This window comes from Vicia villosa, linkage group LG3 (genome assembly GCF_029867415.1).
Source record: "Vicia villosa cultivar HV-30 ecotype Madison, WI linkage group LG3, Vvil1.0, whole genome shotgun sequence".
NCBI classification, from domain to species: Eukaryota; Viridiplantae; Streptophyta; class Magnoliopsida; order Fabales; family Fabaceae; genus Vicia; species Vicia villosa.
In genome coordinates, this window is record NC_081182.1 from 113,116,076 (window position 1) to 113,138,906 (window position 22,831).

General features: G+C 34.1%; 1 protein-coding gene across 1 annotated transcript; it reads right to left on the reverse strand.

The window, feature by feature from the left end:
- Nucleotides 1-16,976: 16,976 nt before the first annotated feature.
- Nucleotides 16,977-19,831, reverse strand: LOC131656549 (V-type proton ATPase subunit e1). Its single transcript, XM_058926245.1, has 4 exons — nucleotides 19,693-19,831; nucleotides 19,409-19,549; nucleotides 18,035-18,082; nucleotides 16,977-17,313 (listed from the first exon to the last, which is right to left on the reverse strand). Exons 2-4 carry the CDS (start codon nucleotides 19,504-19,506, stop codon nucleotides 17,247-17,249), a joined length of 213 nt encoding a protein of 70 aa, XP_058782228.1. The 5' UTR covers nucleotides 19,507-19,549; nucleotides 19,693-19,831; the 3' UTR covers nucleotides 16,977-17,246.
- Nucleotides 19,832-22,831: the final 3,000 nt, after the last annotated feature.

The following is a 22,831-nucleotide window of genomic DNA, read 5'->3' on the forward strand; positions in this document are numbered from 1 at the left end:
AATGAAGATGCCAACAAACATCTGCATAGATTTCTAACAATGAGTACAAATATGAATATATAGGGGCATATTGAAGAAAGCAAGAAATTAAGAATGTTTCCTTTTACTCTAGTAGAAGATGTTGCAGAATGGTTTTACTCACTTCTAACTTACAACATTACAACTTGGCTAGAGATGGAAACAAATTTTCTGAATAAATATTTTCCTGCTTCAGTTTTTCTTAAAAAGCGATACGAAACCATCAATTTTAAACAGAAGGAAGGTGAATCATAAGGAGATACATACAAAAGATTCAAAAATTTGTTGGTTGTATGCCCTACACACAATCTAGATCATATAAGACAAATGTAAATGTTTGTTGATGGCCTTAAATTGTAGACTAAACAAGTGATTGATAAAGCTGCTGGTGGCTCATCAAATTTTATAATAGCTGTAATACGGTGAACTGAATTTTTAATCGAAATGTGCGGATAGCAAGAGTCGCCACCGACTTTTATTTTATCCAAATATTAGAAAGGCTAAAAGAACAGGAAAAACCTTTTAAATAAAAAAACAGGGTTCGGGGGGTAATTATGCAAAGGGAAGGTGTAAGGCACCCTTTGCATCCATGGTTTTCCATGGGCTCTTAATTGCTTTGCTCTTTGTTTTCAGAAATGTAGAAGAAAAGAATATGGACTTTAGCTCGTAAATGAGCGTAGCCATTTTGAAGGTTTATGAGAAAGAATATGAAAAAGGTTTTAGAACAAGGCAAAGCAATTAGGGGCAATTACCTTAATAATGTAGAAAATAGTTCTTTTAGCCTTTCAGGGTGAAAGGATCTTTCCATGCCATAAGAGGGCAGGAAGCCTTTCATTTGGAGGTTGAAGGGTCATCGAGAGTTCGTTCACCATAAGACTGTCACATGCCATAGAGGGGCAGGTAGTCTAAGGGAAGAACCAGAATAGCCTTTCGTAGGCAGCCAGAGGATACCTCAGCCTTTTCGTAGGCAACTTCCGAGGGTCGAGGTCATATTGGTGTATCGAAGGCAGCATCATTAGGGTCTTATGACCTTTGTATTTATCGAGGCAACACGGCTGAGGTATCCTCGTATTCGAGGGACATGGCTATTCTGCAAAAAACATAAGGCACAAGGCAACAGGCAACAGAGAGGTTACCCCAAAAGCGTGCGTGGGTGAAACAATCACGTGGTTAACTTCGATGACATTTATCTTGTAAAATTAGTGATTCTAGGTTCAATTCAAAGTTATCACTCCCTAAAATTACTAACCACAGCAATTAATAATTAAAGCAATAACGGGAGAGGGAAATTGAAACCAGCGGGATAAGATTTATAGGTTTGAGACAAGTAATAATTAAGATTTGAGTTTAGGGTTACCAATTATTCGTAGCCTTGGCAATTGACAAACCCTGAAAAGGTGGGAAAAATAGCAAGTGAAAGTAGGGTGAGTGCATTATCAATTCAGCCATAAACAGGGTTAACCCTAATCAATAAAAGTAAAAATACGAGAAAGGGAAAGAATACTTAGCTTCAATTGACGAAGGTTGATAGGCAAAGGTTTGCCTCGAGCCTTAAGCATTGATCCTGACCATCAGAGAATTGGAAAAGAAAAAGGAAAGGAATGAATGTAGGAGAAATTCTATATGCGAGGAGATTAAACCCTAATTAAACAAAATAAAAGGTAAATAATATTAATAAAAAAAAAGGTTTAGAACTTAGCTTCGTTCTTTTGACGTGGCGCATAGTCGGAGCGTATTCGAGAAGTGAACCTGAAAAAAGGCATAGAGAAACAGATATTTTTAGTGTAGGGAACGATCGTTGAAAACCCTGATTAGGGTACGAATTGAAAAGAAAAAGAAAATAATTTAATTAACTATTGGTCTGACGACCTAATTAATTAAATTGGGTCGAGAAAATAAAATCGAGCATGAAATATATTTTTAAGAATAAAAACAAAATATATATGAATTTTTGAAATAATATACATAATTAAATATATAAATAAAATAAGAAAAAGAAAATAAAATTAATATAAATAAATATAACTAAATATAATAAAACATATTAATTATATAAATAAGTATATTATATAAAATATATAAAATAAATAAATAAATAAATTATATATATAAAAAGTTTTTTATAAAATATATATAAACTTAATATTAGAAAAGAAAAAAGAAAAAGAAATAAATTGATATATATATATATATATATATATATATATATATATATATATATATATATATATATATATAAAATAAAACTATGTTATATAATTAAAAATAAAAAAATTTGGAAAATACTTAGCTGGATCCTGTGTGGCTCTCGCATGAGGGTTCACCGTAGAGCAGCGTCCCCTTGAAGGTCGGATCTGAACCTCTGAAGATCTGATGGTTGATCATGGAGGGCATATGGTAGGGATATGGGAGCGCTGTACACTGGATCAAGAATGTTTGTATTTCATAAAAAAACAAGAGGGAGCGAAGGGTCGAACCCGCGCCCTCAACCTCGAACGCCTCTCCCTTTTGCCAACTCAACCACACGCTTCAATTGTTAAACATTCACCATGCAATTATAATAAAATAACAATGGCAGATTAAATGAAAATATGCGCGCGAAGTTCAAATGGGCCAATCGTATGGCAACACATCATCGTCTTCCTCAAGAACCTGCAAATTAGTCTGAGAATATTGCTACGATTTAGCCATGGACAGGTTCGTGGCCAATGCACTTGTAACAATGAAAACCTCATACGAACATCATAAATCTTTCGCGAATATGCCATCGTGTTCGTCCAGAGTCCCTGCATATGGTAGGCTGCATAGTTCTTCCTAATTTCACCTATTTTAGAAAACCCTAATTTGGAAGCTCTAACCCTAATAATGGCGTTTTCTTTAATATGGCATAAAAATGCAATTAAGCTTCCAGAAACATTCAGAACATCAAAACAAACATACATATGCAATCGTATTTCAATATGGATGCTTGTATCATGCTATACGAATGAAGAAGAAGAATGACAAACCGTGAGCGTTTTGAGGTCGATTCTGGACTTGTTTCTTGAGTGTAAAGATCTGGATTGCTTCCAAATTCTTCCAGGGATATGTTGTGATCGATGAGATGTCTTGTATTTGCTTCAAACTCTGAATTCAACTTTAGGATTTCTTGGAATTTTGAGCTCGGTTTTGGAACTTAGGCTGCAAAAACTGATGAATCCCACCCCTTCTCAATGCCAATGTGTTGTGTACTTATAGGTGAACATATTAGGGCAACAAAACTGAATTGGATCTTTACCAATCTTTGATTGAAATTTCTTTGAAATTTGATTGAAATATATTATGGAATCTTTCTATTTTTGCCTTAATTGAATCAATCTTGCTCCAATCATACAATGCACGAAATTTGATTGAATTTTGGAGTAAATGTGGATTGGACTTGATTCAAAACAAATTTCCTTACAAATCTTTTGATTTTCTTTTAATTTTATTGAATTTAAATGAAATAAAAATTCTATAAAATTAATTGAAATCAAATAAATTCGTGGGCAACGATTTATGGGCTCCCAATACCATAAGGAAGGAGTTTGGATCTTAAAAATATAGGCCCATTTGCAAAGATGTTCAAGTTCCTTCACATTTTTCCCTCCAAAATAGTCCAACTTTGACAAGGCCTATCTCTCTCAATTTTTGAGGTTTGGAAGTGTTCTAGGAATTTTTGGAAACCTTAGGGAGTCCTTTAACCAATGTCTTTGGTCTCACATTAAAATTATTTTCCATTCTCCTTGTGTGTCGTTTTGAAAAAAGTGACTTTTTGTTGACTTTTGAAAAGGACCTATAATGTTTTGTTCCATATCTCTCAAATGAAGCATTTTTAGTCTTGGCATGTGAGACACAAATTTGTAGAGAATCAAATTTCCTTCAAAATGAGATTTGGATGGAAAATTTTGGATGTTCCATGTGAGAGTTATGGCTGGTCAAAGTTCAGTTGACTTTCTCCTATGGAAACCCTAATTTAGAAACTTTTTGATTTGTTGATTTTTGATCTTTCCTTGATGAACCATGATCAATTCTTGATCAAATGGTGAATTATACTTCAATATGAGGATCTTGACAAAAAATCAGGAGTTTTGACTTTACTTTGACCACAGTTGACTTTTAGGTCAACCTAGTCGACTATTGACTTTCTGAGCAATTGAGTGGTCAATCTTTTGAATTTAGACCTGAAATTTGTCATGGAGATAATGTGGGGTATCATAGACCATATGGGATACTTTGGAGCGTTTGGTTCATTGATTTTCCTTCAGAACAACAAAACCCTAAATCTTTGAGCCCTGTTTAGGAGAGGGTGTCTTTGAGCTTTGTACCTTGATTTGAATTTAAACAAGAGAAATAGTATGGGCAAATTTTGGGGTATGACAGCTGCCCCTGTTCAATTTTCTTAAACCTAAAGATGTAGAGTGGTTTGTATGCCAGTCGGAATCTGAAGGTGGAAGAGGATTGAACACTAGAATAACCAGGAATTTGCCCTAGTTGATGATGAAGGGACTTTTGTCGGAGACGGGCTTGAAGATGCCATCCAGGTGTATGATGGGGATGGGCTTAAAGATGCCATCCGGCTGAGCATGCATTAGATTATATCTGAAGTGTTTGAAAAGTAGTTATTTGTATGTTGGGAGTGTGAAGTGAATTATTTGTAGTGACTCTATTGTCATGACTCCATGGTCGTATTGTCGTGACTCGATTGCCGTGACTTCATCATTGTGACTTCATTGCCATGATTGTTTCTGACCTGAATACCGGGATTAGATATATGATTCAATTGTCGTGACTCCATTATCGTGACTCAGTTGCCGTGATTCCATTATCGTGACTCAGTTGTCGTGACTTTGTTGTCGTGATTCCATCATTGTGACTCAATTGTCGTGATTCCGTTATCGTGACTCAGTTGTCGTGATTCCATTATCGTGACTCAGTTGTAGTGATTCTATTATCGTGACTCAGTTGTTGTGACTTTGTTGTCGTGATTCCATCATCGTGACTCAGTTGTCGTGATTCCATTATCGTGACTCAGTTGTCGTGATTCCATTATCGTGACTCAGTTGTCGTGATTCTATTATCGTGACTCAGTTGTCGTGACTTTGTTGTCGTGATTCCATCATCGTGACTCAGTTGTCGTGATTCCATTATCGTGACTCAGTTGTCGTGACTCCATTGTCGTGGTCTTTTCTGAATTGAGTGTCATGATTAAATTTGTCTCTTTCTTTGATTGTGTCAGTACTGTTCATAGTAACTGAATTAGACTTCGGAAAAGTGGAGATTTTGTTCATCTGCTTCTACTTGTATCCTGAAAAAGGTAAAGATAGTCTTTATGCAATGTCATGATGCATGTATTGTGTGACGAGTCTCTCAAAATAAATGAGAAACTGGCGTGTTATGTATGAATTCATGTATGTAATGTATGAATATGTTTATGACATATGATGCTTGAATATGATTTATGTTGTCTTGAGTGAGAAAATAGATCTCTATATCATTGTGATTTTGATGTCTGATCTTGTTTTTGAAGATGCTCAGCTGGAGCTTTATGAGTTTTGCTTGGGGATGACCAGTAACTTGATGTACTCTGACTGGGGATTTAGAAATATTAATAAACCATGTTTGGAGAAGAGAAGAAGGTCGGGGAAACGACGATGTCAAAGATGTGAACTCTGTTGAGGAGCTATGTCTTTTGTTGGACGAGTACGTTTGAAGATATCTTCTTTGAGGATTACTCTGTGGGGATATGTTCCTGTGAAGTCGACTCTGTGGGGAGGCATGGATGCCCTGAACATTGCCCCCCAGTGTTTATAGTAATTGTCATTCCTGGACTCGCTTTGATTGGAACACCAGTGAGTATTGATCGAATTTTTGATTATGCCTTGTATAACTTTGCCCCGGCTATTAGGGAACTTATAAGAGGTTCGCCTCGCGAGGACTTTATGAGATGTGCACTATGGGTGACATGCCCCTAGTACTTAGTATGATGCCCCTAATTGATCGGGAAGCAGCTTCAGACCCACTAGGGTATATGCCTCTGATTGTTTGGCATTTTTAGAGATTCTTGGAATCTTGACCTGATTGCCCCAAATTGATTGGGCAAAACGTGTCATACCCCTTTGCATGCGTAGGAGATATTGCTTCTTGGAGTAATCTTATCTGTCGGGATAACTTTCAGTCATTAGTTGTACCCTGTGCAAGTTCTTTCTGATTCTAACATTTGAAATTATGTAGCAGAATATGTTTAACAATGAATTCATGAGATGCAATGCATACGTTTGTCTTGAGTTTTTGAAAAAATATTAAACAAGAGATGTAAAAGCGTGATATTTGTAAAAACATGCTATTTTTGTAGAAGCGAAATATCGACTCAGCATTTTAGTAAACCTTAAGGAGTCGGGATACCTTTTTGGTGACAGTATGCTTTCGAACTAACCATGCTTTAATTAGGACTTTCAAGGATTGTAACATGGCTTGGTTCACAGTTTAAGAAACAAAGGATAAAGGCTCGAAGTTTATTTGTACCCACCCCTCTTCGTGATGATCTTCAGTCCTAAGCTCAGTTAATTCAACTTACGCATTCAGGTTCCAAGAGGCTTTTGGATTTGCACCTTTGATAATGACGATGGTTCACAAGCAAAGAGAACTTTTGAGATGGCAGTCACTTCTTCCTTTTGGTAGTCACAACATTGTGTTGTTCAGGAATTTATTGACCTCTCTTTTTTCATCTTTTTGATATCCCTAACTTTTTCCTGAACTGTCTATTTTGAGCTTACAGTCAGCGGGATGCCTTGATTTTTGCCTAAGTCTTCTTTTTGATTTTTTGACTTAGCAGACTTTTCTTTGTATGTATGTTTTTTCATTTTTTTTGAAAGATATTGACCGCCTTGCTTAATGATTGATGAACCCTCATTGGTTTTTTATTGACATTTCCAACACTTCTTTGATGTGTGCGAATGAATGCTTGTGATTGAAACCTCTGTTGAAAGGTGTACTGAATGATTCTCTTAAAATAGAATGCACAGCCAAATTGACTGAGAACTACTCTGCCCTAGGTTATGATCAAGGGTTTTTAATTAGTATAAGAAAGAAACTTCTACTTCTTAGGCTCAAAGGGGTTGGCGAGGGATTAACATCCTTATATCTCCACTGTTTAGGAATTAAAACAATGCCTGTACATCGTCAGCATAGTCCGCTCAAAAGCATTCTGTATGAGGTTTGTGGTATTGTTTTCGTCATCCTCTCTCAAAAGGCTTACAGCTTAGCAGGAGTTGAATATCACAAAATATATGCAAAGTAAAAACATAATTTAAAATGAGTGATAGCGAAATAATTTATTCAAGACAAACATATGCAATGCACTAATGATGATTATTAAAACAAATAATGTCTATCATAAGTCGAATGTTTAAACAAACAGAAAAAGAAATTGCAACTGAAAGTAAAACTAATGATCTTAAAGTTCATCCTTCTAGCCATCCACAGCATTAGCAGTTGCATTAGGAGTCTCAGGAGGATCAAACTCAACTTCCCCAGCATCGATCATGTCTTGGATTTTGTTCCTCAATGTCCAGCAGCTATTCGTATCATGACCAAGACTATCAGAGTGATATGCACACCTCACTTTGGGATTATAGCTACGAGCAGAAGTACTAGGATTCTTAGGGGGATCCTTTAGAGTGATCAATTCTGACTTCAATAGGTGTTGTAATGCTTGAGCCAATGACATATTGATCTTTGTGAACTGACGCCTAGGCATGTCTTGCTTGTTTTGGCGACTTTTTTGAGGTGCCGGTGTGGAGATCAGAACTGCCCCAATAGATTGGTCATGGTTACTCCTTTTCTGACCATACACCTCATTGGAATCTGACTTCCCATTGAAATGCTTCTTTGTAACACCTGAGGTTGTAGCAGCTTGAATCTTACCGCTTCGGATGCCATTCTCGACACGTTCCCCAGTCAAGATAAGATCAGTAAACCCAGACGAGGAACTACCCAGCAAGTGACTATAGAACGGCCCAGTTAGCGTGCCCATGAACATGTCCACCAACTCCCTATCAGTCAAGGAAGGTTGGACTCTTCCAGCTAGGTCTCTCCACTTTTGCGCATACTCCTTGAAACTTTCCTTAGGTCCCATAGACATGCTTTGTAGTTGCATGCGAGTTGGTGCGAGATCGGAATTATATTGGTATTGCTTGTAGAAAGCAACAACCAAATCTTCCCAAGTACGGATGCTAGTACCCTCCAGTTGATAGTACCATTCGAGTTGAGTTCCCGATAAGCTTTCTTGAAAGAAATGGATCCAGAGCCTCTTATCAGCAGTGTGAGGCTGAATCTTCCTTACATAAGACCTCAAGTGCATCTTGGGACAGGAGACTCCATCATACTTAGCAAAGGCGGGGGTTTTGAATTTTGGAGGAATAACGACCCCAGGAATGAGTCCTAGCTCTTCAAGATCCAGTCCAGGTATTTTCTGAATTTCCATGGCTTTCATACGTTCCTCCAACTCCTTATATTTGTCATCAGGATGTTAATTCTCATGATAATAATCCTCTTCTTCTTCAGAAGGCTTGGCAGAATCATGGTTACTTTTTACATCAGTCTTGACACTAGCATCATCATCTTGCTCGTCCTCGTCACTGTCTTCATAGGCTTCGGCATCCCTGAGTTGCAAGATCGGTCTACGCTTTTTCACCTGAGTCTTCTTTCCCTTCTTCTTCTTCTTTTTAGTCAGCATGGCTTTCAGCTCTTCTTGCCCCTTGGACAAATTCAGAATCAAGGCTTGGAACTCAGTGTATTGAGCTTGGAGATCCTTAACTGATTGTTCGAGATTCATTATGCTGAAATAAACAGCGAGGAGTTGAGAAACCTGTGGTAGAAACCTGTGATGCGATGTTATGAATGCAGATGCAATGTTTTCAAGGATCTTTAAGGAATTTAGTTAGCAACATTAGAAATTTAATCAGTCACAGCTTCGTCTGAAGAACCTTGGCTTTCGTCTTTAAGCGTCCTTCTTTAAGAATCAAGCTCACCATATCGAGTGGGTCATCGCCTCTGATTTGGGATGCCCCTGAATTTGAAGGTATATGGCTAGAGGAAAATAAATCCTCTTGCCCCTTGATGGGTATGATGTCTCTGAACTGGAAGGTATGTGGCCAGAGGAAAGTAAATCCTCTTGCCCCTTGATTAGGAATTCAGTCCTTGATAAGGGCACCTGAAATTGTGCGCCCTAAATCCCTAGGATCCTTGAAAGGGTTAGTTAAATCATGTTATGCTTATGATGTCATGATGTCATGATGTTATGCGAATGCAGTTTATAGCGTGAGATAGTAAGGGCGAACAAGTCCTTTTAACAAAACCTGCAAGGAAACGAAGGTTAGTAGCAAACACAGACAAGTCACGCAGGTCACACAAGTCACACAAATTCCTTAGGCTCGGCTTGCATGGAGTTTAGATCATGTGAGGTACCCTTCCCCAAAGGTATTTCTAAGGATAGAGATGATATCAGCAACGGGTTCTACCGAGTTACCCAGAATTGTCAGCCCCTCTAAAGCACCCTCGAACATGATACATACATACCATGCAATGATACTTTGAGAAAAGACCTATCTGAGTTGTAGTATCGGGGAGCGACTATGCTCTCAACATACATCAAGAGTAGTTCCCCCACTACGTTCCTAAAAGTCAGGATGGGTTAAAGGTAACTAAAGGTCCTTAAGCTCCGACTCACCCACGGACATCCGCACGAACCTCCCTCATACAAAAGAAGCATGCAAACACCCATAGAGGCCTAACTTAAGCGTGAACTCTCATATTGACCAATCCTCCACATACATAAAGGAGGTCGCCATGATTATGCCACTTCCTATCTTAGATGTACTTGAATCCGGGTGTAGGATTCGTCCTTCATTTAATTCCCAAAATAGCCCTGAAAAATAAAGCAAGCAAAGCAAACAATAGAAAACAATTAAGTGAATCCTAAGCTTTTAAGGTAACCCCACTTTTATTCGAAAGCGTCCCTAGCAGAGTCGCCAGTTCTGTAATACGGTGAACTGACTTTTTAATCAAAATGTGCGGATAGCAAGAGTCGCCACCGACTTTTATTTTATCCAAATATTAGAAAGGCTAAAAGAACAGGAAAAACCTTTTAAATAAAAAAAACAGGGTTCGGGGGGTAATTATGCAAAGGGAAGGTGTAAGGCACCCTTTGCATCCATGGTTTTCCATGGGCTCTTAATTGCTTTGCTCTTTGTTTTCAGAAATGTAGAAGAAAAGAATATGGACTTTAGCTCGTAAATGAGCGTAGCCATTTTGAAGGTTTATGAGAAAGAATATGAAAAAGGTTTTAGAGCAAGGCAAAGCAATTAGGGGCAATTACCTTAAGAATGTAGAAAATAGTTCTTTTAGCCTTTCAGGGTGAAAGGATCTTTCCATGCCATAAGAGGGCAGGAAGCCTTTCATTTGGAGGTTGAAGGGTCATCGAGAGTTTGTTCACCATAAGACTGTCCCATGCCATAGAGGGGCAGGTAGTCTAAGGGAAGAACCAGAATAGCCTTTCGTAGGCAGCCAGAGGATACCTCAGCCTTTTCGTAGGCAACTTCCGAGGGTTGAGGTCATATTGGTGTATCGAAGGCAGCATCATTAGGGTCTTATGACCTTTGTATTTATCGAGGCAACACGGCTGAGGTATCCTCGTATTCGAGGGACATGGCTATTCTGCAAAAAACATAAGGCAACAGGCAACAAAGCAACAGGCAACAGAGAGGTTACCCCAAAAGCGTGCGTGGGTGAAACAATCACGTGGTTAACTTCGATGACATTTATCTTGTAAAATTAGTGATTCTAGATTCAATTCAAAGTTATCACTCCCTAAAATTACTAACCACAGCAATTAATAATTAAAGCAATAACGGGAGAGGGAAATTGAAACCAGCGGGATAAGATTTATAGGTTTGAGACAAGTAATAATTAAGATTTGAGTTTAGGGTTACCAATTATTCGTAGCCTTGGCAATTGACAAACCCTGAAAAGGTGGGAAAAATAGCAAGTGAAAGTAGGGTGAGTGCATTATCAATTCAGCCATAAACAGGGTTAACCCTAATCAATAAAAGTAAAAATACGAGAAAGGGAAAGAATACTTAGCTTCAATTGACGAAGGTTGATAGGCAAAGGTTTGCCTCGAGCCTTAAGCATTGACCCTGACCATCAGAGAATCAGCAAAGAAAAAGGAAAGGAATGAATGTAGGAGAAATTCTATATGCGAGGAGATTAAACCCTAATTAAACAAAATAAAAGGTAAATAATATTAATAAAAAAAGGTTTAGAACTTAGCTTCGTTCTTTTGACGTGGCGCATAGTCGGAGCGTATTCGAGAAGTGAACCTGAAAAAAAGGTATAGAGAAACAGATATTTTTAGTGTAGGGAACGATCGTTGAAAACCCTGATTAGGGTACGAATTGAAAAGAAAAAGAAAATAATTTAATTAACTATTGGTCTGACGACCTAATTAATTAAATCGGGTCGAGAAAATAAAATCGAGCATGAAATATATTTTTAAGAATAAAAACAAAATATATATATGAATTTTTGAAATAATATACATAATTAAATATATAAATAAAATAAGAAAAAGAAAATAAAATTAATATAAATAAATATAACTAAATATAATAAAACATATAATTATATAAATAAGTATATTATATAAAATATATAAAATAAATAAATAAATAAGTATATTATATATATAAAAAGTTTTTTATAAAATATATATATAAACTTAATATTAGAAAAGAAAAAAGAAAAAGAAATAAATTGATATATATATATATATATATATATATATATATATATATATATATATATATATATATATATATAAATAAAATAAAACTATGTTATATAATTAAAAATAAAAAAAATTGGAAAATACTTAGCTGGATCCTGTGTGGCTCTCGCATGAGGGTTCACCGTAGAGCAGCGTCCCCTTGAAGGTCGGATATGAACCTCTGAAGATCTGATGGTTGATCATGGAGGGCATATGGTAGGGATATGGGAGCTCTGTACACTGGATCAAGAATGTTTGTATTTCATAAAAAAACAAGAGGGAGCGAAGGGTCGAACCCGCGCCCTCAACCTCGAACGCCTCTCCCTTTTGCCAACTCAACCACACGCTTCAATTGTTAAACATTCACCATGCAATTATAATAAAATAACAATGGCAGATTAAATGAAAATATGCGTGCGAAGTTCAAATGGGCCTATCGTATGGCAACACATCATCTTCTTCCTCAAGAACCTGCAAATTAGTCTGAGAATATTGCTACGATTTAGCCATGGACAGGTTCGTGGCCAATGCACCTGTAACAATGAAAACCTCATACGAACATCATAAATCTTTCGCGAATATGCCATCGTGTTCGTCTAGAGTCCCTGCATATGGTAGGCTGCATAGTTCTTCCTAATTTCACCTATTTTAGAAAACCCTAATTTGGAAGCTCTAACCCTAATAATGGCGTTTTCTTTAATACGTCATAAAAATGCAATTAAGCTTCCAGAAACATTCAGAACATCAAAACAAACATACAGATGCAATCGTATTTCAATATGGATGCTTGTATCATGCTATACGAATGAAGAAGAAGAATGACAAACCGTGAGCGTTTTGAGGTCGATTCTGGACTTGTTTCTTGAGTGTAAAGATCTGGATTGCTTCCAAATTCTTCCAGGGATGTGTTGTGATCGATGAGATGTCTCGGATTTGCTTCAAACTCTGAATTCAACTTTAGGATTTCTTGGAATTTTGAGCTCGGTTTTGGAACTCCTAGGCTGCTAAAACTGATGAATCCCACCCCTTCTCAATGCCAATGTGTTGTGTACTTATAGGTGAACATATTAGGGCAACAAAACTGAATTGAATCTTTACCAATCTTTGATTGAAATTTCTTTGAAATTTGATTGAAATATATTATGGAATCTTTCTATTTTTGCCTTAATTGAATCAATCTTGTTCCAATCATACAATGCATGAAATTTGATTGAATTTTGGAGTAAATGTGGATTGGACTTGATTCAAAACAAATTTCCTTACAAATCTTTTGATTCTCTTTTAATTTTATTGAATTTAAATGAAATAAAAATTCTATAAAATTAATTGAAATCAAATAAATTCGTGGGCAACTATTTATGGGCTCCCAATACCATAAGGAAGGAGTTTGGATCTTAAAAATATAGGCCCATTTGCAAAGATGTTCAAGTTCCTTCACATTTTTCCCTCCAAAATAGTCCAAATTTGACAAGGCCTATCTCTCCCAATTTTTGAGGTATGGAAGTGTTCTAGGACTTTTTAGAAACCTTAGGGAGTCCTTTAACCAATGTCTTTGGTCTCACATCAAAATTATTTTCCATTCTCCTTGTGTGTCCTTCTGAAAAAAGTGACTTTTTGTTGACTTTTGAAAAGGACCTATAATGTTTTGTTCCATATCTCTCAAATGAAGCATTTTTAGTCTTGGCATGTGAGACACAAATTTGTAGAGAATCAAATTTCCTTCAAAATGAGATTTGGATGGAAAATTTTGGATGTTCCATGTGAGAGTTATGGCTGGTCAAAGTTTAGTTGACTTTCTCCTATGGAAACCCTAATTTAGAAACTTTTTGATTTGTTGTTTTTTGATCTTTCCTTGATGAACCATGATCAATTCTTGATTAAATGGTGAATGATACTTCAATATGAGGATCTTGACAAAAAATCAAGAGTTTTGACTTTACTTTGACCACAGTTGACTTTTAGGTCAACCTAGTCGACTGTTGACTTTCTGAGCAATTGAGTGGTCAATCTTTTGAATTGAGACCTGAAATTTGTCATGGAGATAATATGGGGTATCATAGACCATATGGGATGCTTTGGAGCGTTTGGTTCATTGATTTTCCTTCAGAACAACAAAACCCTAAATCTTTGAGCCTTGTTTAGGAGAGGGTGTCTTTGAGCTTTGTACCTTGATTTGAATTTGAACAAGAGAAATAGTATGGGCAAATTTTGGGGTATGACAATAGCCATTGGTATCAAAAATATTATTAAAGTCATTGTTGCGAATGAACATCTCAAGTTGTATGATAGATGCACAAATAAGGCGTAAGGAGTTATTAATCTAAAACTAGCCAGCCATAATATAAATTTAGAAGACCAACTTGAAGTTGAATTTAAAAGGAGGTTGGAAGCATTGAAAAAATAAATTCAGTAGGTATCCCATGTCTAAGAGGCATAACAAGTAAGTTGTACAAATTTTGGGGGTCTTAATTTTGTTATGTATTGTAAAGCCCATCTACTTTAAGTAGAGCAAGTAAATTACCTCAAGAAGAACAATCCTTATTCCAACACATCCAAGTTTAAAAATCATCCAAAAGATTACTACTCAGAATGCCCAATGCAAAATCATCCAAAGGAGCATTCATAAGCAAGGGCTAATGCAATATCATTGTCAACAATAATTTCAACAACAACTAGTCCCTAAGAAAGCAAATTGGGAGATAGCTCTTATAAATATTACTGCTTAGAATGCCCAATTTCAAGAACTCGATTAGGTTACTTCACTTCGATCGAACCTTTATAATTCCTAGTGTCACTACTCTTACCCTTAACTCTTTATTTTCTAATTATTTACTTTTCCGTTGCTAATTTAAAAAAAAAAATCAAAATGTTTTTAAACTCTTCAAATAACTGTAAAACGTTTTTAAACCAATGTTTTTCTGAAACCTACGATTCACCCCCTCTTGTGTGTGAAGTCACATGTTCAACAGCTTATGAAACTCATAATTAGATCAAATTGTTAACACTGGAAATCCAAATTTTTCTAGAGCAATTTTTAAAAAATTTCAATCTAAACTATCATATGCCTTCTCAAAATCAATCTTATGCATAAGAAAACCTGATTTTCCTTTGTTGGAATGCATATAGTTAACAATCTCTTGAGTTATACGTGCATTATCTGCAGTACCTCCTACAATATGTTAGTATGTAGTAAAGAAAATGGGTTAGAATCCCTCAGAGCCTGGTGCTTTGTACAGAGACATGGAGTAAATAATATCCTTAACTCCCCCTTTTGGATATCGATTGTAGAAGAGTATCGTGAAGATCCTGTAGAATTTGAGGAATAATATGAGGTAAGAGGCAATGTGATTCAAATTGAGCATTAGATTGAAATAACTTGAAGAAAATTAGAAGCTTCTGTCAATTTTGAAACTAGTAATCATGTTCCTTCTCCTCTGAATCACCTTTTGAGCATAATAGAATTTGGTATTTTTATTTCCAAATTTGATCCAATTTTCTTTAGATTTTTGAAACGATAAAAGTTCTTATTCTTCTAGAATAGTTGAGAATTACTTTTGAAGCTCTCTTTCCTACTGAATGATATCATATGATGAAGAGATATCCAATTGTCGGTAGACACCTTTAATACGAGCCTTAGCCTGTCTTTTCCTTTTAAAATATTACCAAAGACTTCCTTGTTTAAAATGATGGATTTTTCCTTGATGCTAGCCAATTTAGTTATTCTAGTAAGACCAGAAGTATTCCAAGTATTATCAACAAGTTTCTCATAATCTGGGTGAGAAATACAGGCTGCTTAAAGTGAATTTTTTGGAACGTTGACTTTTAAACTTGCTACAACTGATTAACAAAGGGTTGTGATCGGAATCATGTTGAGGGATGACTTCAGTTATTACATGAGGGAACCGTAATTGCCAATCGACGTCCAGATTGGTTATATCCAACCTTTTTTTTAATATGTCTGCCCATCTGAATATTCTTGCGCCACATAAAAATACCTCTGATTGTATGCGAGTTCACTAAATTACAATTACCTCAGCTAGACAACGAGTGTGTGTAAGATAGAAATAACCACCAGATACTTCAGAAGAAAACAATACTTCATTTAGATCACAAACTAGTAACCAAGGAACATGGAAAATATTTCATAACTGAGAGGTAATCCCATTGACGTATGTGTAAGTCCAAGATAGGAGATGCATAAATAGAAGTGCAACACCAAACCTCATCTTTACGCTGAATAAGGAAATTAATAGCTTGATAATTGCTATACAAAACCGTGATAGTTGTGTTTTCAACACAAGAAAGTATCTAAATACCTCCGGAGTGACCTCTAAATTCTTGAATTTTAACAAGTTTATAATTCAATGAGCTCCAAAATTGCTCAACTTTAGCCAACCGAACATGAGTTTCATAAAAACAAAACACATATGAGTTGTGTGTTTTGATAAGATCCATAACATGGTGCTAGTGTTGCTACTAAAGGCTCCACGAATGTTCGAAGACATGATTGAAAAATGGACAATGAGATTGATCCCTTGAATTAATCGATTGTGAGGCTGAATATCAACTTTTCAAAAAAAAAAATTAATTAAAAAAAATGAAAGATAACTTTTTTTTAAACTAAAGAGACTACTATTTTATAACCGAGGGAGTAACACCATATAAAGGAGAATTAATAACTAAGATACAGAAATATAGTATAAAAATGTGTTTCTAATCGTGTATTATTAAATATCATATTCTTAAGGAATGGATTGAACAATCATCAAAATACTATGCCAAGAGACAATCCAATGTTATTTGGACACTTATTCTTACACATATATTATATAGTAAAAATATTAATAAATTATAAATAAAATAAATAATTAATATCAGTTTTTATGGTATTAATAAACTTGATTAATGATATAATCTTATATTTATATTATAAAATAAATCTTTATAATTTTATTATGAATACTTGTTATTTTATGTTTACATTATAATTACAGAAAACAATATATTGAAGTAAATATTTGGTGTAAAAAATATGTCTACATAGCAGAGCTTAGATATATCAAATAATGCATACTTATTTATAGTATTTGATTAAAACAAAGTCATTTTCATGTTGTATTTATGACTAATGTAATATTTTTATTTTTCATTATTGATTTGAAATTGAAACAACATCTGAAATGAATGAGGGTTGAATACAACACCTATAACACAGTAACATCAGGCAAAAACAGATATGCCATTATCCAACAAAAAGATACATACATATTCAACCTTAGGAAATTATCAATGACTCATGAGAGCTGATATCAAATTCTCTCCAACAACCAATCTGAGATCCATATTTTATCTAACATACAAGAAGCTACATTTGTTCATAAACTTATTCGCCTTCACTTAGTATAGGTACGATGAGTGGTTTCATTTGTGCCAGATATACAATCGCCCACCTGATACAAGAAAAGGAAAATGAAGGTCAGTACGACGGCAAACATGGTATATATGGCAGCTAATTACTAGTCAGAATCACAGACTAGACTATGGGTAGAATAATCAGAGAAAACCATAATCTTCAAACCACTTATCCTTTTCTCAGGCTATTGATAACATGTCATCATATAAAACCATCAAAATAGTGAACATGGTGGGGCATGGGTTCCAAACCCCAATACCCCTCTTTTCCACACCGAGTTTGTTTGAGGTTCGTCGTTAAAATATTTGATACCTCAAAAAATAGTGAATATGGTGGTCATGTTCTTCTTTAAGATAAGTAATAGAACCACTCAAGGATGATTAACTAAACTGCACGACTTATGCAGGGCTCATCTATCTAAGATTGCTTCAATTACAATAATTTCACGAGGGCAGCTATGCAGTATCTTTGATATGACTCAAAACACACATAACATTGTGTTGGAGTGAAAAGAAAGGCTGTGCACATACAAAACAATCGGCTGCAACAAATTAACTACTATGACTACATGTCGGCCTGTGAGTGTGAACTGTGAAGTTATTTCTTAGGCAAGAATGAGGTGTCGTTTATTATTTTTCTTCTAATGAATAAACTCCTTATACAGGGAAAATAAACCTAGGTGCACGATTTCGTTTTGCTCTAATTCCATTATTGACTTCATACAAACTAAAAGAAGAATGACTAAAATCTGAACTTACATCATCCAGCAGCATATTGTTGCAGTAGTAACCAGAGTTAAGTGAAATCTGCAACAAGATAAGAGATTAGAAACTTGTCAAGGGAAATTATACATGTATTGAACAGATATAAGTAATCAAGAAAATATACAAAATGAATGTTCAAGGGAATCAAGAATAATATCAGTATGTCAATAATTTTTTTGAGCCTATTGGCATCACTAAATGAATATGAATACTAAGCTTTATAACAATGAGAAGTTGGCATTAGGAGTCTATGACATTCATTCCAAGAAAACAATAACAGATGTGTGAAGTAACAAATCTGATACATTCTTAGCAGCTTCATACTTCAAAAAAACACAAGAATGATTTAGAGTTAAAACATAATACTGGCCATTTTCAAAGCACATCTCACTTATATCTAACTATATATTTCATTTATTTTAGTTTTGTACAATAAAACACCAAGACATACAGGGACACCGAACAACGGCGCCAATTTGATCCGCTATTGCAAACAGGTCAAAAACAAATTAATAAAAGTGTAGTCAAAGAAAGTGACAATCAAGTTGTATTGCAGCCAGGGACTGCTAACTCAATTACTTAAATTTAGAATTAATAAAGTTATGAAGGGAATTTTTCAATGGTATGAGTAAAATTCAATAAAAATGTGAGTTCCTATTACCGGACACCGAACACTACACCGGTGATATCTTGGACAGTTTAAGGGAAATCCAATAAAAATGTGTATGAGTAAAATTCAATGGTTCTACGGTTCAATCTCTAATTTCAATTCTATTCCTGTTTGACTATAGAGTACATTAAACTAACGTTGATCAACCTTGTGCGAATTTGAGTTCCTATTACCGGACACCGAACACTACACCAGTGATATCTTGAGAAAATAGAATTGTCAAAATATTGAGAATCATCACTCACTTTTTTACAAATTCAAAAACAACATAGCACCACATCTCTGAAAAAATGTGTGTCTGAGTCAATGTCTGAAACCGACACTAACACTTGCGATACATTTCAATTTATTATTTTTTTCAAATTATTATCAGTGTCGACGATGTCCGTGCTTCCTGTGTCCGTAGTTCAAAAATAAAAACTACCACAAAAAACCACAGCAAATAACTAAATTCAAAAAAATTACAGAGACAACACTACCATAATTCAACATTTTCAGAATTCAGAAGATCAAATCAAAACAATTCAGAAAGGCCGTACTATACTTCTATCTAGTGCAGATTACACTAATCCATCAAATGCAGAAGCTCTCGAAAATCAAATCGTAATCCGAAAACGATAAAATTGATAATAACCAACGGAGAACACAAATTGAAAAATAATCAAAAAGATAAAAACGAAGATCAGAAAAAGTATTACAGATTAGCAGAAGGTCCTCGATTGCAGCAAATTCTGGTGCAGAGACACGCGATGAACCCAACCACCACGAAAATCAGTGTCGTTATCAAGAAACCCATTCCGATTCGTCGATTCCAGATTCCGATCAGAGAAAATGGATTCCTAATTTGAAGAAGAAATCGAAAAACGATGCGATTTGAATCAATAATTTTCAAGCGAAAAATGGTTACGATAAGGGGGAAAATAGGAACAGAAAATGGGAATTGCAAAATGCGAAAAGCGTAAAAAATTGAGAAATTTGTTACCTGTGAAGTCTTGAAGCAGAGATCTCACGGCTCTATTGGTTGATCACCTTCGTGCATATAGAGACGCGTTGTCGATTTTCTGATGAGGAATAATTGGGCTTTGGTGAAAATAGTTGAAAATGTTATTGGGCTTATGAAAAACACTATTTACACCTTGATATAGGATAAAAAGATAATAAAGTTAAAATTTTAATGGTTGATACTACACTTATATTGGTATAATAATTTAAATTTGTAATTTAAATTAGAGGTTTACAAGTAATAATAAATTTGTGATTTAGCATAACCGATTGAGACATCTCAATTATATAATCATAAGAAAAAAAATTGAAAATTTATGTAGTAATCAATTAAAGAATTAAGAGATTATTTAATTTATATATCTGTTGTTTTTAGGGAAGTTGATAATTTTACCATCATTAATAAAATTGGAAATGAGTCTTTCAAATTTTTTAAAGCATATATTTGGTTATAATTGTGGGTGTTGTAGTGTTAGTTGATGCATCAACTAGATGATCATCACATGTTTGTTTGATATTGAATATTTAGTAGCACATTTTTATATGTAAAATGGACTTGTAGAATCAATTATTAAATACTACCTATGTCTCTAAATATAAGATCCCGTAGACAAAATTATATTGATTAAGAAAGTTTGTTAGAGTATTAAATTTATTGACTATTAGTATAATTTTATAAATTTATCCTTAGGAGAGATAAATAATTAATTTTTATTGCAAAAAAAGATGTGATATAATTAAGGGTGTGTTTGGAAAAAAATAATTAATGCATTTTGAAAGTTGAATAGGATTTTATAAAAAGGGATAAGAAAAAAACTCAAGAGGGTCTTATAATTAGGACAGAGGTAGTATAAAATTAATTATAAGACTGTTTATCAGGAGATGCAAGCTCCCACTTATTAAATGGACATGCAATTTTGCATACTGCAACACTGATTTGCATAAGGCCAACAAGTTATCATGCCTCTTCCACTTTACAATCAGTTTTTGGTCATGAACTTAATATTTTCTAAGGATTTGTAGATTTGCGGTGTATGTTCTAATTTTTATACCACACTGTAATAAGATGTATTCTCAAAGGAGTTTGGGAATATATGTTAGTTATGAATCTCCATTTATTATAAAATACCTTGAACCAATTACGGCATATTTATTCACTACTCAATTTGTTGATTTTAAATTTGATAAACTAAATTTCCTAACAATATATGGGCTAGAAATAAAGATCAGTTGGAATAAATTATCATTGCCTCGTCTTGATCCTCGAACTAAACAATGTGAATTAGAAGTTCAAAAGATAATTCATTTGCAAAGATTAGCAAATCAGTTACCAAAGAAATTCATTGATCCAAAAATCGTGACTAAGTCATATATACCACTAACTAACGATCTAATGAAAATGAATGACTATGTTGAACAATATAACAAATCTCAATTGGACATGAAGCGTAGCAGACGAATTGATTTCTAAGATAAAAATCCTCGAACATGAAAGAGGACTAAGAGTAAAGGTGGTTTGAACTAGGATATAGAAAATGTAAAAGTTTTTTCGTACATATTAAACATTTTAGCTCTAGAAGAGACTCAATATGTATATGATATTCATCAAAATAAATATATAACAATAAGTTATGTTCATAATGGAATATAATAGAATCAACACGCAATCGATATTGGCGATATTTTGCATATAATATAACACTAACGGTGATAAATGATAAAGAGAATCATGAACCAATGTTTATTAAAGTTTGTAGACAGAGTGAAAGTTGGCCAAACTGAAAAGATGAAATTGAATAATAATTAAATTGACTTTACAAGAGACATGTTTTTAGATTTGTATCCCGAACACCTTAAGGTGTGAAAATGAGTTTCATGTGAAAAATAAATGAACATAATGAAATTATGAGATACAAATCTCGATTTATTGTGCAAGAATGTTGGCAAAGATCTGATATTGATCTTTATGAGACATATTCAATTGTAGTAGATGCAAGTACTTTTAGATGTTTAAATATTCTTCTAGCACGTGAAGAACTTAATATGCACATAATGAATGTTGTAACAACTTATTTGTATCAATCACCTAATAGCAAAATTTACATGATGCTTTCTTAAAGAGTTTAATGTGCCCGAGGCACATAATTTTGGATCATGAAAACACTACTCTTTCAAATTCAACAAGTCTCTTTATGGACTAAAACAATATGAACACGTTTGATATCTCGGTCGGCCCAATGCATTTTGAAGATTAAGACAAAATTAATTTACAATATTTAATTTCAAATTAAACCAGTTTTTTAAATAAAGTGTTTAAATATATATATATATACATATATATATATATATATATATATATATATATATATATATATATATATATATATATATATATATATATATATATAGGGACGACTCAAGTGAGAACACTTGGTTATTATGAGAAATGAGAACAATGAATCACGACCATTAAATTTTGATTTTGTTGATTTTAATGGACTGGATTAAATTCTCTTTCTACGATCCTTAATATTTATTTTACATCAACATAGAAAGAGAAACCAATCCAGTCCATTAAAATCAACTAAATCAAAATTTAATGGTCGTGATTCTTTGTTCTCATAGAGCATATCATATGAGAATGAATCTGAACCTTTGGATTTTAAATTAAATGGTGAAGATTATGGGTGAATCTTTTTTTCTCTCTACTACATTTTGAAATAAATCATGTAGGAGAGAGAAAAAAAGATTCACCCATAATCTCCACCATTTATTTTAAAATCCAATAGTTCAAATTCATTCTCGCATTCTCATATAAATATAACATTCTCATATGATATGCCTTCATATATATATATATATATATATATATATATATATATATATATATATATATATATATATATATATATATATATATATATATATATATATCATTTATTTTAATTTTTGTATAAAGAATTTTAGAATTTGTTTTAAGCAAATTACCTAATTTGATTGATTTCATAAAATTATGTACGAGAAAAATTACTTTAAAAATGGGAAAACTATAAGTACACTTGAGAGAAATTACGTAAGAAATGACAAAATGTGCACAATGTTAACTACACTTGAGAGAA